General features: G+C 36.6%; 1 protein-coding gene across 1 annotated transcript; it reads right to left on the bottom strand.

Annotated features, from left to right (window-relative positions):
* Window positions 1-1,675: 1,675 nt before the first annotated feature.
* LOC145671126 (facilitated trehalose transporter Tret1-like) lies at window positions 1,676-17,221 on the bottom strand. The gene is made up of 3 exons (XM_081739922.1): window positions 17,075-17,221; window positions 9,051-9,186; window positions 1,676-5,039 (listed from the first exon to the last, which is right to left on the bottom strand). Exons 1-3 carry the CDS (start codon window positions 17,144-17,146, stop codon window positions 3,751-3,753), a joined length of 1,497 nt encoding a protein of 498 aa, XP_081596048.1. The 5' UTR covers window positions 17,147-17,221; the 3' UTR covers window positions 1,676-3,750.
* Between the last annotated feature and the right edge of the window lie 865 nt (window positions 17,222-18,086).

Here is an 18,086-nt window from a genome sequence, read left to right on the forward strand (position 1 = left end):
TTCCCATAGTTCTTGTTCTAAATAACAGGTTTTTTTTTCCTACGATCATTTCACTTAGTGTAGACCCCAATTTTGATGGTGAAAAACTCGAGAACCAAAGCTTTGCAGGAGAAAATAATATAAATGCAACTAAGCACGTCAGGGTCACCCCTATGCAAAATGTTACAAAAATCAAAGGAGTTCTGCAGATGAAGGACACAAAGACAACACTTACATGAGAATTAGGTAAAAGTGACTTCATTGCACAGAAATTTATTTACACAGTAGTACTAATATTTCGTAAACCTTTCAGACTTCTTATAAAGTTTAGATGCCAGACTCTTGATAGAAAAAGAGCATATGAAAGATTGAATACACAATGATTAAAATAACACAAATAAAAAGTAATAGATTTATTGAGACAATAAATAAAAAGGTAATATAAATTTTCACAGTATATTAAACAATAACACACACACACACACACACACACACACACATATATATATATATATATATATATATATATATATATATATATATATATAATACAACATACACATAAAATAATTTAATAAATATCATTTATCGTCAAGAAATATACATATTTTTGTAAACAGAATATTTTGGGTGTAAGTAGTACTCAAGTACAATGTTTACCATAAAATTGGAGAAGATAGAAATACAAGAGTTTCTGCATATTTTCTAATTAATATATACCAGGGGCAGATCCAGGGGGGCGATTGGGGCAATTGACCCCCCCCCCCCCGAAGAGGAAACTTTCTTATTTTATACATAAATAAAACCCATCCCAGAGTTTGGAGCTCTTAAAAGTAACTCTAATTAGCAGTATTATAACCCACCGCCTCCCCCAGAAGTCCGTCCTGGATCCGCTCCTGATATATACAGTATTTACATAAACAATTTACAAAAGCATGAGATGTTTAAGAGATCCTGTTTCTCTCTTCCCGACTGCAAGACTGTACACACAAAATGAAGTACTATATTCAGAAAGTTTTTCTTTTTAATTAGCATTAATTAAACAGATAAACAAAATTTAACAAAATAACATACACACAGCAAAAGAAAAAGTTATGATGTTGAAACGATCCAATTTTAACACAGGCCAGTGATCCCAGCATGACTGACTACTTCAGTTTGTTATTTGAACATTAAGGGTTTGGCATTACGGTTAACACATGCCCTGTGATATTGGTTAGACACAGAGCGGCGTCAAATTAGAAGACACTGTAAAACTAATTTAACATTGTTAAAGTGGTATTGTTAAAGAGCTGGGTGACTGAATGAAGGAACGCGGAAGTAGACACCGCCACAATGTTCTTTTAATATATACACTTTGTTTCTAGTAATATTCTAGCTCGCACGGTGAACGCTTGTATTCCACGTTAAACTGTAGTTACATGTCCTGCATAAGATAGTCTCGGTGCTGACAAGATGGAATGTTAAACTTAAGTAAACTTGTTTACTCGTAACAACCAATTTCGTAGCGACGGAAAGGTAAGGAGGCTGATCCCATCTCAAAGCGAAATATTTATACGTTAAAAATTCTACTTCTAAAATAAACATTTAGATAACTTTACAGTTGAGTTCATTATAATTACTATTTGCAGTTTACTTTTGCAATATTAAAGCTTTTCAGACTCATTTTCAACACTTTCCTTGCCGTTTTCTAAAGTTTTTTTTTTTTTTTTTTTTTAATCCTTTGCAATCATCGCGGATTTTATTGATTTTCTCCAACAGAATTCGAAATATTTTGATGTAGGTATCCATACTATTAGGTAACTACACTATAATCGAGGCGTTCGTAGTGGTAAGAACGAACTCAACAAAAACACTGACAACCACTCGGAGCTGTCAAAATAATTGTCCATTTATTTTCAAACTTTCTAAAGGAAACAGTATGGGCTTTCAGAAACTATACATATATGCACGAGAACTGGCTGCCACAGAGCAGTTTCGTACTAGTAGGTATACTCAAACACCTTAAATGCAGTGGCGGGTTTTGAAGGAAGTCACATTAGTAAAAATTCAATTTTATTGCTAGAAGCTTGAAAAAGAAAGATTCTTAATGTACTCATTTCCGTATGAAGATTTCTTCCCTTATCTTGTAGTGATAAAATTTATTATTATTATTATTATTATTATTATTATTATTATTATTATTTACGAATGTTACTTCCTTTAAAAGCCACCACTGCTCAAATGTAATTCCAGAGCATTCAGATTTTACATAACTTTTGTTCAGTTTGTCTTTACTAGTAGAGATGCGCACGAGACAAGATTTGTGGCTGTCTCGTCTCGAAAATGTGCTGTAAAATTGATATCTCGACTCGAAAAATCTATATTTCTTTATTGGAAGAGCCATGTCTCGACTCGTCTCGTGCGCATCCCTATTTACTAGCCAGAATGCCTCAATTCTTTGACCAACACTTAATATTAAATCCATGCTATCACTTAACCTCGCAGCGGCTCAAACAAATATAGAAAATTAACCAGTGACTTTGTAGCTTTCTACATAGCTGAATTTCTCATTGTATAGTTCGATTATAATATGTAGATCTGAGAAGCTGAAGGCTTCAGATTCTCAGGAATCACCTAGCACGGTAGACACTTGAAGAAGAACACGCACATCAAATAAAGTAGTATCGAGATCTGATTTCGGATCCCAGAAATGCTTGCTATATCATTGATTTAATAATAATAAAAAAATTACGTTAAAGCTTGCTTTCTTACTGTATTTTAGTTCTAGCGCCAGGAACATTTTTTGTTACACTGAGTTTTAAAAGATATTTTACTAATTTAAATCCACACTGAAACATAATAAACATAAACTATCATTCTTCTATTGCAACATGTAATCTGTTCTATTGTTTCATAGTCTAAATATTCTAAGATAAATTTTCAATTAAAATGAACTATTCTGGAATATTTACGAACTTCATAAATAAAAAGAAAAAGTTAAAATCTTTGCATGACTGGGACCAGAATTTTAATACATATTTAAATCAGATTCGACACTAATATACTAGAAATAACAAATACACAAAGTACATAAGTCCACATTAACTTTCAAAGTTTTACTAATTTATATATATATATATATATATATATATATATATATTTGTTCCTTAGTAACACAAAGCTTCAAAACAAATTGCACTTGAGAAACAAAAGTTGTACTCATATACTTTTGTTCACAAAATTTTGGCTACCACTTTTGATTCAGAAATCCCTCTTTTAGCAACCGTACGTAAGAAAATACTATACTTTAGCTCTAAATAAAGATCTGATAGTCAAAAAGAAAAAAAAAAACTTCATATTTGTTTGATTTAATTCAAACTGTGGTTTAAAATACAAAGTTCTTCAAAGAGGAGTGCGTGACCAGGTTTCTTTGAACAAGACTGCATATTGAGTTTTGTATTACTAATTGTTCTTCAAATTTATTCATAAGTCATAAATAAATGCTTACTGTCCAGGTACAGCTGTTAAAGAAACGACCCCATTTCTCTACGAATGAGTTGATCTACTATACTGTAGCATTCACTACAAGGAAGAACAACTGTCTTCGTGTTGCAACTGTCTTTTTATGTTACAGATAAATACACTCAAATCTGATGAAAGTCACAAACAAGTTAACGACACTAGATAACCACGAAAAACAAAAACAAAATGTTGTTCTTTCTGCATAGCAAATCGATACAATAAATAAATAATTATTATCAGAATGCTTCTTAATTTTCTCACACATTTTCAGACCTCCATGTTATCGTCGTCTTCATCGACAAGAATACGTTTTGGGTAGTTATTCCCAGGAATTACCTGGACTTTATTGACTCCTGAGAAATAATCCTCAATTTCCTGCAATGTCTTACCTTTCGTTTCTGGAAGGTAAAGTATAACAAAGATTGTTCCTAATAAGGACAGAACACAATAGAAAAAGAACACACCGTAATTTTCAAACCAACGCAGCATATCAGGATAAAATTTCACGATGATGAAACTAAATATGTAAGCAATGCAAGTTGTAGCACCACTCGCAATCCCACGTATCTTGGAAGGGAAAACCTCGCCAATCATAGCCCACGGCAGAGTAAGGAACCCGATAGTGCTAGTAAAAATATACAAAATGATTGCAGTAACAGGAATCCAGTTAATTGTAGGACTGTCCTTTTCTAAAGCATTAATACTTTCAAGATATGTAAAAATAGCAAGAGTCCCCATGCACACTGTCATACCAACACCAGATATAATTGCTGGCGGTCTCCTTCCGAGCTTTCTCAACGCAAAACTTATAAAAATTGTCACTAACAACCGGGACAAACCAATAAGAACTGTTGCAAGGTATTCGTTAATGTCGTCACTGGCTTCACGCACTACGTTAACGGCATAAAATATCACAACAAATATGCCAGAGAATTGTTGGAAGAAGAAAAAGACGTTCATTACAATAAATGGTTTGTATCCTTCAGGACGAGAAAACATATCAAAGAGTTCACTTAAACTTGTCGATTTTCTTCTGTTTTTGGGTCCGTTCGACACTACATCCTCGAATTCAATTTTTGCATATGGACTTTCAGCTCGAAGCCATAGCAATGCCTTTTCAGCGTCTTCAACTCGTCCTTTGGACATCAACCATGAAGGACTTTCAGGAAATAGGGACATCACAATATATGCCGTTAAAGGAAATAATGTGCTTAAACCAGCCACCATTCTCCAGTCAAGAAGTGAACCCATTACGTACACGATTAAAATACCCAACGCCATTGATATGGAGTTCCAACACACTAACATTCCTCTTAGATGTGGTTGCGTTACTTCACCCACATATACAGGACCTGGCGTGCTAGACATTCCAGTACCCAATCCTGTGAGAGCTCTTCCTACGTAAATCATGGGTAAATTTTGAGCTGTGGCAATGAGTAACCATCCAAATATGCAAGGAACATTGATAGAAAGGATGGCCAGTTTCCGTCCGAAACGATCCATTATGGAGCCAATGATAAGGCACCCAATAGGAGTTGTCATGGCTGCTATACTGGCTAAAAATAAAAGATTATTTAAGAAATGTTAAAAACCTGCAGTAGAACTGTTTGTTACATTTATACATACATTCTGAATAACAGGTTATATTTAGATTACTTCCGCATAAGATCACATAAAGATTACAATAATATCAAGTTTAAATTTATCAATGACATTTTCTATACTTAACTTATACGAAACGTGACATCTCCTGAAATGTCAATATAGGTTGTATGTCTTTGGCACACAGATGCAAACTAAGAAATTTTTGTTAGGGTTTCAAAGTCGAAATATTGAAGAGGGTCCGAATTGAGTGAACTACTGTGAGTTGATGCAGACAAACACAAGTATATTATCTTAATAAGTAAAGTTTGGAGGTATCTGTGCCTGGTGGACCCCCGGTGAGTGCGCGCCTGTTGGTACATCTCGCTACCAGGCTATATTTTCCTGCAAAACAGAGTTGGTCATACTTCAGCTCTACGAAACCGAATTAGCTACTCCAAAACAGAGACTATAAAAAAATAATAAGCTGTTTCGAAGTTGTTTGTGGGACAAGATGATAATAATAATATTATTATTGTAATAAAAATTGTAATAGAAAAAATGGAAACAACAAAATTCCAAAGACAAGAGACGAAACAAATATACACAGCGCCTTGTCACTCACTCTCTTCACCTAAACCACTGGCCGGCCGACATTATCGGCCGCATGTGCATCCAATCATAAGAAAACATTGCCCCCGACAAAACCGGTGTCGGCGATATCGCCGGCAATAAAATCGGGGGCTTGGCCGACAGCATCTGCCGTGTCGGAGGATCGGCCAATAATGTCGGTGGCGTGTGCAATTATGATTTGAGTACATTGAAGTCAATTCCACCGCCGACATTATCGGCGCTTCCACCGATATTATCATTGCCATGTGCAAACGACCTTAAACAGTCGTGAATTTTGAATGAACTTAACCATCTAGCTACAAATACTTATAAAGTAAAAAGAGTTTACTGGTAGTTACTGTATATGATTGTGAAGTATGTTTTCAAATTATTAATTGTAACTAACTGTAGATTTAATGTGGAATACCTAGGAATATTTATCATTGGAATATCGTAAAGTAACATAAACTGTTTCTTTAACATTAATATAAAATAGCATACAGGGTCGGACTGAGAAGCTGTCGGGGGCGCAGACCTTAAATCATTAGGACGGCGCACTGTCTTTAACATAGATATATTTATTACATATGCGTATTCTACTGTAGATTAACTGGCTGATCAAGTCCTAATACAAAAATATTCTCACAGACCATTTAGACGCTCAAAATGTAAGTTTCGAAACCACATAATTTTATTCGCTACATTCAATAAAACATCTACAGCAAACATAAAGTGAGAATCTTGGAGGATGATTTCCATATTATTGCAAATAACATATACATTTATAGAGCATTCAAATTTTATTGTTTTGATCTGTCTACATGGGAAGAAACAAGGACGTTCTTATTACGTCAGGCATCTTCAATTCTGCATTATCATGACCGAGTTTGTTAATTTTGGCATCATTATTCACTCCACTTAGTATATTTCTTTCAGACTACATTAATAGAAACGATTCAAGGTTCTCTTGAGCGAGATTCGCCCTTAGTCTAGATTTAATAATCCTGAGTTTGGAAAACGCTCGTTCACAACTTATTTGTGTAAGAGGGAACGTAAGAAGGAATTTATACATTTTAAAGAGCTCTGTATAACATAAAGAACATATGCGATATTCATATATAATTTTGAACGCGCTCGTGAGGCAAGACTTGCAAAGTTTCTTTAATTTGATTTCCTGCATTGCTGGTTCAATATCGTCCCACTTTGTTTGTTTTTCATATGCACTAGTTAATTCTTCATTATCATGCTCTGTGCACCTCCTTGCGATGCCTTGGCCCAAACCTCTGCTAATGATTTAGTTCTTCGATAAGTTTCCCTTTATCCATGCTGGGAATTAACTCACAAATTTTGTTCATTGAGTTTGAGGGTAGTTCAACTTTTTAAATCAGAAAACAACCTTGGATCAAAACACGCCAAGTCTAGATGCAGGCTTTTGTGTTTTGAAACCCCGTTGGTCATACTTTGATTTTGTCAAGGACAACATTGAAAACACACAATATGAAGCTTTTCTCTACTGTATTCCCTATGATTTCATGAGATGCCAATTCACCACTCATTTTCTTAACCTTAGATACTCTTCTTTTCGGGAGCTCTCTTTCAATCCAAAGATCCTCAAGTGAAGGACACTTTTCTACTCTACACTAATCTTTTCTGACACTACTCTTACAAAAGTCTTTGACGCGACACTAACTTTATCAAATTTATTCCTTGCTTTATTTAAACCATTCTGTGCAGCGGAAATGAACCTCCAAGCTTGGACATAATGCAGAGTCTTGGTTTGAAGGTAATCGGAAAGCGGACTAGTAATTTGAAATATAAGTAAAAACATCATGGCCACTAAGCTTGTTTCGTAGGATACAAACTTCTTCAACAATGAAAGAGCATCATTGCGAACTTTTTGATTAAATTCATTGGAGATACCAATAAGGAAGAGTGTAATTACAAGTTCAACGAAGACTGACTCGGATATCCTCTTTATAGAAACTACCTTCTGCCCAATAATAAAAACGACCAAATATACGCACAGTAGCATGACTTTTACTGTTCCACCTAACCGTTCCAATAGCAATAAGACGTGCACTAGGGTTCTGTTGTATATACATATTAAGGCGCTTGTAGAACTCTTTGAGAAATGCCTGTGTTTCCTGTAGTAATCCGAAGAAGGATATGGAAGCTGGAAGCCATTGCGCCTTATGACAAATCATAAGGTGAAAACATGGGCATAACACCACGTGTGAATATGGTTGGAAATCACAGATACCGTGCCGAATCATCAAAATTCCCAGCAGGGCATTTTATAAATTTTACGTTTGAAAAAAATGTGTTTTAACTAATATTTCTGATTTAGGTCTACGCATTCGGGATAACAGTGCTATTAACTTCAAATGTGCAGAACATCGCTATAGAATCAAGTATGTAAAAATATATACATTTGGGCCTGAAATCCAAATTAAATAGTTGAAAATGATTTAACAGAGATAGAGTACGCACAGAGATAGGTTATTTTTTATCTCTGTGGATTCAATGTCCCGATCAAGTGGCACTTCACTATCTTCGACCCAAAAGCCGTTGCAGGTAGGGGGCGTAAATCATTCATTGAGTAGGGCGCATCGGCCCGCAGGCCGGTAGGTCAGTCCGACGCTGATAGTATATATGTAACTAGCAGCGTTCACCCCGCTTCGCTGGGGTCACCCCGAAACGCAATAAACTTTGTTACTTAGATAATTTTTACTTTTTCGCTTTCAAGTGATATGATAAAAACCATAGAAGATTGGAGTAAATGTTAACATTATATCGCCTGTCATTTATGTTAACCCGCCGAGTGACACGGTCATGTGGGTTGCATATAAATACGGTTAGATTTAGCTATGATGAGCTAACAAAGGATTTGTACGTTATGGACACTTGAATGGTCAATTATCTCAAGACACTGGTAATTGAAAATTAAAGTGATATGATAAAAACCATCTAGGGTCCAAATCTTAATAACCCCCCAAAAATGAAAGAAATTGGTTCAGCCGTATTAGCGTGATGAGCTAACAAAGGATTTGTACGTTCTCTTTTATATATATAGATTACTGACTGTTCAATAACAACTGATGTTCTGTACATGATGTGGAATAAATGAAATATGTAACTGCATATATTATTGGAATATGTAACAAATGTGATAAGAGCCATAAATTTGGAAGAAAATGAATAAATATTCCGAAGATGTTTCAGAAGCTCTCTATTGGAAAATTAATGTAATATCTAAAATGTTCAGTGTTTTACATGTAAAATGTTGAATGTGCTTCAATAGAATAGTATTTTAAGTGCATTCTAATAATGCAATGTTTAATGAGTTAACTTTTAGATATTAACGCATAACATACCTATCCATGACCCTTCTTCTTCAGTTATAGGGATGGTGCTGTTTTCTGACTGAAGTTGTGGTAACGCAACGGCAGAAAAGCCCAAACTCATTCCTGGCGACACAGTCGCAAGATTTGCTGCTGCAGTTGCCAATACCTTGAAGAAACAGTTTTAGAAATACTAAGATCAGTTTATAACGTCCTGTCACATCACTAGCATGTACCTAGGTACTATAGAAACCAATATCATTGGACTATATATCAAACATAGTAGAAAAGAATATCAGTATGTGCCTCTGTTAGCTCAGTGATGGAAACGTCTACTGCAAGTTCTTTTAATTTGCAACCGTCTCATTGACTAAATAAAGTATCAATATCAGCAGCAAAAAAATTTCGTTAGTCCTGAGAGCAACAGTCATTCAACAAAATCTTAGATTAAAATACTGCTTTATTGTTACATGATTCATAGTATAAAAAATACAGTGATTGTAAATATAATGAAAGACCATTTACCAACCTTTAGTGTTACGCAAATCTTTACACACGATATACTCCAATTATAAATATGGTTTAAATGCAGAGCTTTCAATTTCATATCAAGTCCTCTAAAAAGCATTGAGTGTTTGGAGGTCAAAATTTACAATACACTTACAGTGATTCGAAAATAACATTATGGAACCAGATTTTCTCCGTTTGGTTCGACGACCTACTCTCCTTTCCTGATAGCACCACAATCCCGTCGCTACAGAACTATTGTGGTTTTTGGTAAAAAATACTGTGACTCATAGTTTTACCGAATCAAAGTGGCTCAATGGTAGAGAGCTTACCTCTGGTGCGTGGGGTCATGTAAGAAAACATCTATGTTTAAGATTAAGTTGTCAAAACAAAGGTTTTCAGTTTAAAAAAAAAACTGACGCGCAGCACGTCATAAGTAATTTTGAAAACGACAGAAAATCTATACAAAATTCGTCTGCAAAGCCCATCATATCTCCCAATTAGGGATGCACGCGAGACGAGACGAGACGAGAAATGGAAAAGTATCGTCTCGTCTCGCAGCCTCAAATGTTGGTCTCGTCTCGCGTCTCGTCTCGTCTCGCAAATATGAAGTCTCGTCTCGCGTCTCGCATAAAATCTTGAGTCTCGTCTCGCGTCTCGCGCGAGACTTTCTCGCATGGTCTCGCAGTCTCGCATATATTCTGGGTTAAAATTTTGCAATGTTTTATTCTATGGCTGTTAATGAATGATGATGTGATATTCTGTCCGAAGGCAGATATTTGACCTAAAAGTCCCTTGGCAAGGTGAACCCATCGTGGTTTGCCATTGTTTTCCATGGGATGAATGTTCATAACATCCTAAGGAGACGGAACCTAGAGTTCAACATGGTATCCAAACTTGTGTCCACTCCGCTCCAAATTAAAAGGAAAGTTGTGCTGGAATTTGATTGCTGGACCATTAATTTTCGCATAGCATAATTTACAACAAAACGAGCATAAATTGTTTGCTGGATCCAACATTGTTTTTCCAGCTTAGAGTTCTCCAGCAATATTTTCCAGTATGCCATGCGGGCACATTTTTGCCCCGAAAAAAGAAAAAATGAAAAATGAAATCTTTGAGTTTTACGTCCCACGGTTATGCCGGTTAGGCTAAAGGAGACGGTGATTATGAGAGATGAGTGAAATGGTGGAATTCGAAAAAAGAAGTCGCCAATGTAATTAGGATAAAGAATATAATGTTTCCGTATATGTTTTTCTGAACTCATTGAACCAAACCTGGATCCTTTTACTATATCAATTTTTTTAAGTTAGCTAGCTATGGTGTGGGCCGGTACGTGTGATGTGCTGAGGATACTGATGATGTTATAGTCCGGATGATTTGGAGGTACGGTACATTTATATAATGCAAAAAGCAGTGAGAGCGTTGTAGACGTGTGGTGATGGCTGTGAGTGTAGGGAGCGTCGCTGTAGACGGTTTCAAAAAATAAAGCGTGTTCGCTGTCATACCGTTGAGTTATATATTTAATACGAAGAGCTTCAATATGATAAAGAAATTGAGGAAATGTGATACGGTCGTACAATTTAGGGTTGGACTTGGTAATTTAATGCGGTAGGCTAGGCGGAGAGCATGTCGTTCCATTATTAACAGCTTTTCGTAATATTTTGCGCTTGCTGATACCGAAAACCATATGTAAGAATGGGACGGAGGAAGACCTTGTAGGTGTTGATGAGCGTAGAAGATTGGAGACCCCACGTTGTGCCTATGAGACATTTAAGTAAATTTAATCTATTTTTGGCTTTGCTTACAATGGTAGCGAGGTGTGGACGCCATGTAAGTTGATGATCAAATGTTATACCCAAGTATTTCACTGTCTTTGAGTGCTGTATGGCAGTATCATTGACGGTAAGGGCAAGACGAGCTGGGTTTCGATGAACTCGTGATCGACGTTTTGGTGGAATAAAGACTATGGCCTGAGTTTTGGTAGCGTTTATTGTTAAGGGCCACGTCCGACACCAATCGCTAAAGCGACGGATAGCTTCATTCATCGCATTGTTTATTTGAGAGATAGTTTTCGTTAACGCCAGGAAAGCCGTGTCATCGGCGTACTGAAAAGTATGAATGTTTTGAGGTAAGGACGGCATGTCAGCGACATAAAGCAGATACAGCAGTGGGGACAAGGCAGAGCCTTGCGGAACGCCGCTATAAAGAAATACAGGATAAGAGACACTGTCATTGATGTAGATGTAAGCCAGGCGGTTTGAAAGAAAATTAAAGATGAAGCGGATGTACGTGATAGGAAGACGGAAAGACAGAAGCTTGAATAAAAGTCCCAGGTGCCATACTTTATCAAATGCCTTTTCGAGATCGAATAAAACTAAACAGGCAGGCTTGGAAGAATTGTAATGATTAGTGATCATGTTGGTGAGGCGAAGTAACTGATCGTTAATACTATATCCTGGTCGGAAACCAGCTTAATGTAAAGGTAGCAATTCTTTCGCTGTTAAGTGAGTGTGAAGTCTTTTGACAGGGATGCGTTCCAATATTTTGCTGAAAGTCGGAGTTATTGTATGGGCCTGTAAGATGATACGCAATTTAGTGGTTTGTATGGCTTAGCAAACATGAGTGTTTTGGAAGTCTTCCACGGAGGAGGAAGATAACCTGTGCAGAGAATAAACGTAAATATAGTTGCTAAAAGGTGTAGTAAGGCGAGGGCGCTTCTTTGACATGACGGTAAGTGATTGAGTCCAGACCAGGGGCAGTATTGCGTTCGCGAGCCGTGACGGAGTTGATATCTGTTACAGTGATAGGCGTAGCAAGAGGATGGTCGGGTAAGACATGAGACGTGCTGGGTTGAAGTTCTGGTGAATTTATGTTAAAGGTATGTGTGGGATGCCTGCGACGAATGGCTGCTTCAGACGGCGTGAAAATAGATTGTAGATAGGTTGCGAAGGCGTCTTCTTTTTCTTTATCTGTGTGAAGAGGATTTTCATTTTCTAGGAGAGGATAGGTAGTGTGGGTCTTGCGACCAGTAAGCATGTTGAAACGGTTCCAGTATCTGGATGGGTGTGCATCGTCTCCCAAATTATTACAAGCTTTTATCCATTGACGGAGTTTATATGCTTTAACATAATTGTGAACTGTGCGTTGAAATTGACGATGTAAATGCAATGACTCTAGATTTCCTGTACATTTGTAATCTCTGTAGAGTGCTCGTGAACGTCTGATAAGTGGTAAATAATGGGGTGGGAGCGTTGGGTGATAACTATGGGATGTACTAGTCGGTATAAAACGGCTGGTAGCGTCATGGAGTGCTGTAGTTATTCTATCCAAAGAATTATGAAAATCTTCCTCCGTTTCTGATAGAGTTGAGTTTGCAAAAATGCTACTAAGATAATTTCGATATCCTGGCCAGTCGGCTTTGTCGAATCGCAATGTGGTAATCTATATGTAAATTTCTTCGTCTTTATTTAACCGGATTTCAGCCTTGTCTTTGCCTGCTTCTAGTCCGAGGAATACTCTAACGTCACAATATCCAAAATTGACATGGATTGTTCCCTTAGAATAGGTTTTAACTTTCTTTTCAGAACGTTTAAACTCTCTAGCATTAAATTTGTGGAAACAGCAGAGAAAATATAAAAATACGTTACTTGTGTAGGAGAACAGTGCTGCCATCTATTGTCGCCTATCTCCCTTTACACCAGCCACCAAGGAATAACATTACTTGTGTGAACGGACTTGTGGATAACATATACTAATATACTAACCTAAATAACTGATATACAACATAATTATGTTATATACTAATAACAATTATATCAATGGCTCGCCGCGGGGAATAGCGATAATTAATTTTCAACACTTTAGACACTGTCAAGTATGCTATGCACTTACCTTAGTTTCCTTCTTCTGAGGGAAATATATTGTTATATCCACCTTCCTGCAGCTACTCTTCTGATCTTTGTCGCTGTCGGGGTAGAAAATCGCGTATTCTTTCTTGTGAATATTTTGCAAGTGTTTCTTCACCGCGTTATATTACGAGAATGCATTTTCAATTCTATCTTCTTAGGCTTACAAAATTTACAAATAGCCAACTCAGCATTCGTCGCAATTTCAAACTAATCCTAGAACTTGCTTTTACCCCTTGCTGTTTCGGATGGATCAAGACTCGAACTTGCAGAAACAGTACCTGAATCCGTTTCACTTTCAACTGGGTCCCCATTTGGTTCTTCTAAAATATCGTCGCAACTATCAACATTTACACGTTTTGGTCGTTTCCTTAAAGGGTGATTTTCCACTATAAAGTGTTTTTAGACCACCAAAAGCGCTTGTAGATAACAAAAGAACTCCTCACAACACAATACGACCCAATTCTTTTGGTTCGTTCGCGCTTATAGCAATGTTGCATTATCGCATTTTATCAACTTTCGCTTTCAACTTATATATTGTTGCCATATCTAAAAAATAAAGTTACTGACAGATATAGGACCATTCCTACCATCTCCCACCAAACCTATAGGGCCATCCTACCAAACCAGTGTTTGAATTAAACTTCCGAACTAGAGGGGGATGTTTTTGATAAATATATAGAAAGAAAATACTTATTCCATGTAAAAATATAATGTTATTTCTGCGAGCCGGGCCGGGGATAAACTTTGACGAGAAGGGATTTCCCCGCCATCCCGCAACATTCATCGCTAGTAGTAATGTGAAAAAGACAGAAACAACAGAAATATCACATTTCGCAGCAATAGGGAGTCTTATTTGCTTTTCAGACCAAAAACAGAAGTTCATGTATTCGTGCGCGCCTGCGTGTATGTGTTTGTGTCGCAAAATAAAGTCCTAAATCGTTGCTGTAATGAATTTGCAATTTACAAAGCTTTTCTTTTTTAATGATATTTAGAAACTAAAGAAGGCTTTAATTCTGAAAATCAACCTTGAATAATAATAAATCTCATAAAATGTCTATTGCCCCAATCACTTTTTGTTACTGGAGACATTAACGCTCAACTTAGAAAACTCAATAAATGTAAAATCACTAAATATACAATTAAATGTAATTCATAAATGTTGCGAGACTGCGAGAAGTCTCGCGAGACTTCTCGTGCGAGAATTAACCGAGTCTCGTCTCGCGTCTCGTCTCGCATGGTTTAGTCTCGTCTCGCGTCTCGCATAAAATTTTGAGTCTCGTCTCGTGTCTCGTCTCGCAAATGCGAGACGAGACGCGAGACGATGCGAGACTTCTCGCGTCTCGCGTGCATCCCTACTCCCAATCCATCTTTTCACTAAACAAATGCATGGAGTACTGCGGTTTACTTAACTTCTCTTGTGTTAGTCTATATAAATAAATATTTTTATACTTTGATTTTATTTACTAATTTCAATATCACAAGACATATTATAAGCTTATAATTGCAGAGCAATTCCGTTTTTCGGTTCTAATAAAGTTTCTCGGGTTCCTTTACAGAGGTTGTTTTCATAACTGACTTTATTTGCCTAATGTGACTATTTATCCTTTCCACAGACCGTTCTTAAGATAATTCCGTGTGTAATTATTAGATCGAAATGACACGTTTTCACCTTTAAGAAGATTGGCAACGTACGGTATGACGTAGTAGATACCTTGTGACTGCCGTATTCAGGACCTCAAGAGTTAGTATCCAATGACCAGCAAACATAAGGATTTCTTGTCGTATATCTTAACAAGGAAATACCGAAGTGATACCCAATAGAAAGACCGTAATGACTTGCTTGTCATTTCTGGTATATTATATAGTGACACCTTGTGAATTTATATGTGAAATCCTCACGTGTTCGTTTGTTTTTTTAATTGTACGTTTATTAACTATATCATCTTATAGAGAGTGCTTTGAGTGAGGAAATGAGGAAAATAAAAATGTTAAAAATATAGTGAGAAGTACAAGTGTTAATTAAGTATAACAATCAATCAAAGGTAATAAATATACTTTATTTAGAAATTGTGTGGATAAGAAACAAAATATTCCTCAGTATTTAACATCTACATGTAACGATTTATTTGATAACAAGCATAACGCTCAATGGAAATTAAAAAAAAAAACAAAAAAAAACACACAAAGTAAAAAATGGAGACTTGGTTGGAAAAGTCCTTTCTAAGTATAAATTTCCTTGAACTGAACAGGACACGGTGGCTCAGTGGTAGAGCCCTTACCTCTGGTGCGTGAGGTCTCTGTTTCGATTCCCGCCCAAGTAAATTTGTGCTGGACAATATTATGCCCATGGGTTTTCTCGAGGTATTCTCGTTTCCTCCCCCATTCTCATTCCAACAATTATTTGATAATCATTAATTTGCTTTAATTATCGTCTCTCTTAGCCTAACGGGCATAATCGTGGAATGTTCAACTGAAAGATTTCATTTTATTTTTTTCCTCCAACTAAATTTCGCTAAACCGTTTTACCCAGTCTTTTTGTTTGTTGTTGATTATGTTATAATTACCCTACTGGTTTCTCTATCGGAAATTGACCCAGACTTGTTAAAGAGCGTAATAACAGGTTATCAAACTTGAGTTTATGGGCATGACCTAGAAACAAAGGTCCAATCTTCCCAGTTGAAGAGCCCAGATTCACAACGACCGAAGACAGTGCGATAAAGTCGGTCGAATGTGAAAATAATGTTGGTGTTTTTATTATTATTATTATTATTCTACGGGTATCGTGCATCATGAATTTGCCCCTAGGGGCAGACAGTCAGCCAGGAATACTACAAAAGCGTCCTTCAGGCGTGCCTGACCTCTGGTTGGGTCCTCTACCACGACGATGCACTGGCGTATTGTGCGTTATCGATCCAGTTATTTCTGGCCAAATTCAACATTCCTGTGCTTTCGCAACCCCCTCTATACCCCTGATTTGGCACCTGTCGACTTTTATCTGTTTCCTAAATTAAAATTGTCGCTGAAGGGAAGAAGATTTGACTCAATTTAAAACATCCAGGTAAATACGGAGAGAATTCTTCACACTTTTAGGAAAGATAATTTTCAGGAATGCTACCAGAAGTGGAAACACCGTTGGTGTTGGTGTGTTCAGGCAGCAGGGGACTACTTTGAAGGAGATTTATTGCAAAAATGAAATCTTTGAGTTTTACGTCCCACGATTATGCCGGCTAGGCTAAAGGAGACGGTGATGATGAGAAATGAATGAAATGGTGGAACGAAGAAAGTGGGAGGAAACGGGAGAACCCCGAGAAACCCAGACACATGGTGTTTGTCCACCACCAAACTCACTTGGCGCGCGATGGGGAGATTCATTGCGATACCCTGTAAGTACTGTCATATTTAAATTACAAGCCCAGTCTTAAAACTTTCCAATGATATCACGTATATTATTCATTTAATGTTGGGCTGCTATTTTCGGATCCTGGTTCAGCTACATGGACAACTTCTGTGATACCCCTTTCCCTTAATACCTTAAGCGTGTGCAGATTTTGCTTAATGGTTATTTCAGCCCTACATCACTTATTATTACTGAGAAACACATAAACCTATATCGTATTTTAATATGTGATATGATGGTCTTACCTGAAACATGGTTGCCTTGAATGTTGACTTGTCTCGGTCACGAGTCCGTTTTCGTTTGTGACTGTTTTCCATGATGGCGATGCTGCTTCGTAGATACGTGTGGAACCTCAAACAGAGCCTTCGTTCTGTTTACATTCAGATGTTTGGACCACCAATCAACCATAAAACAAATAAATGATGAGCTAAAAATACACGTCGACAAATAGGATATACAAGATATAAGTCTCTAAACTTTTGTAAAACGATAGATACTGGCATGATAGGTAATTGTTTCATTTACCTGAAAGGATAGATGTTCTAATCTTAAGTTATTTTGATACTAAAGTGCATACTTATGTCCAACACAGACAAGATTAGATAATGAAACAGCAATTAACATCAATGAAAGAGAAACTTTGTAAAGCAAATCTAATCAAGGTCAGTCAGAACGTATGTCTTACATTATTTCGCTGAAAACTATAAAACCAATTACTTAATAAAGATACATTTATTTTTTTCCCTCTAACAGGAAAACATGTTATTAGCTCCAATAAAGTATTTAGGGAAAAATAAGTTAGTTCCACGAAGGCGTTACCCCTTCCTTTTCAAACAGTTTTTATCAGGAATGGAAAAAGAACCGGTATGACCCGCTTTTGAACCGGTTCAGACACCAAGAACCCATGCAAAAGATAGAAACCTGTCCGGAGCGTTTTTACAAGAACCTATTTATTTTCCATCTCTGGTTTTTATTGATAATATTTTTAAAAAGACTTGTTACTATGAACTGACGAAAGGAAGGATAAATCTTACAAGGTGATAGAGAATATAGAATTCGATATTTCAGAAAGAAAGAATAAAAAAAGTAAAGCCTTACGTTCCAAGTTGTAATGTACCATTACAGTTGAGAGTAATGGCAACTTTTTTTTACTCACTCTGTACCTAGTATTTTTTTTAAAATTCGATTTCGGTTTAATTACACGATTTATTTATCCTCATTACTTCAAATGAATGTAATGAATCGAAAGATCTCATT

Source organism: Thermobia domestica, chromosome 15 (genome assembly GCF_964235325.1).
Source record: "Thermobia domestica chromosome 15, izTheDome1.hap1.1, whole genome shotgun sequence".
NCBI lineage: Eukaryota > Metazoa > Arthropoda > Insecta > Zygentoma > Lepismatidae > Thermobia > Thermobia domestica.

What these genes read in the sequence shown, in the direction of transcription:
- LOC145671126 (XM_081739922.1), bottom strand. Translation starts at nt 17,146, where the DNA reads ATGGAAAACAGTCACAAACGAAAACGGACTCGTGACCGAGACAAGTCA. An exon ending in TCAAGGCAACCATGTTTCAG is followed by an intron (nt 9,187 to 17,074) that starts GTAAGACCATCA and finishes TGTTTCTTCAAG; the next exon opens with GTATTGGCAACTGCAGCAGC. An exon ending in AGAAGAAGGGTCATGGATAG is followed by an intron (nt 5,040 to 9,050) that starts GTATGTTATGCG and finishes TTTTATTTTTAG; the next exon opens with CCAGTATAGCAGCCATGACA.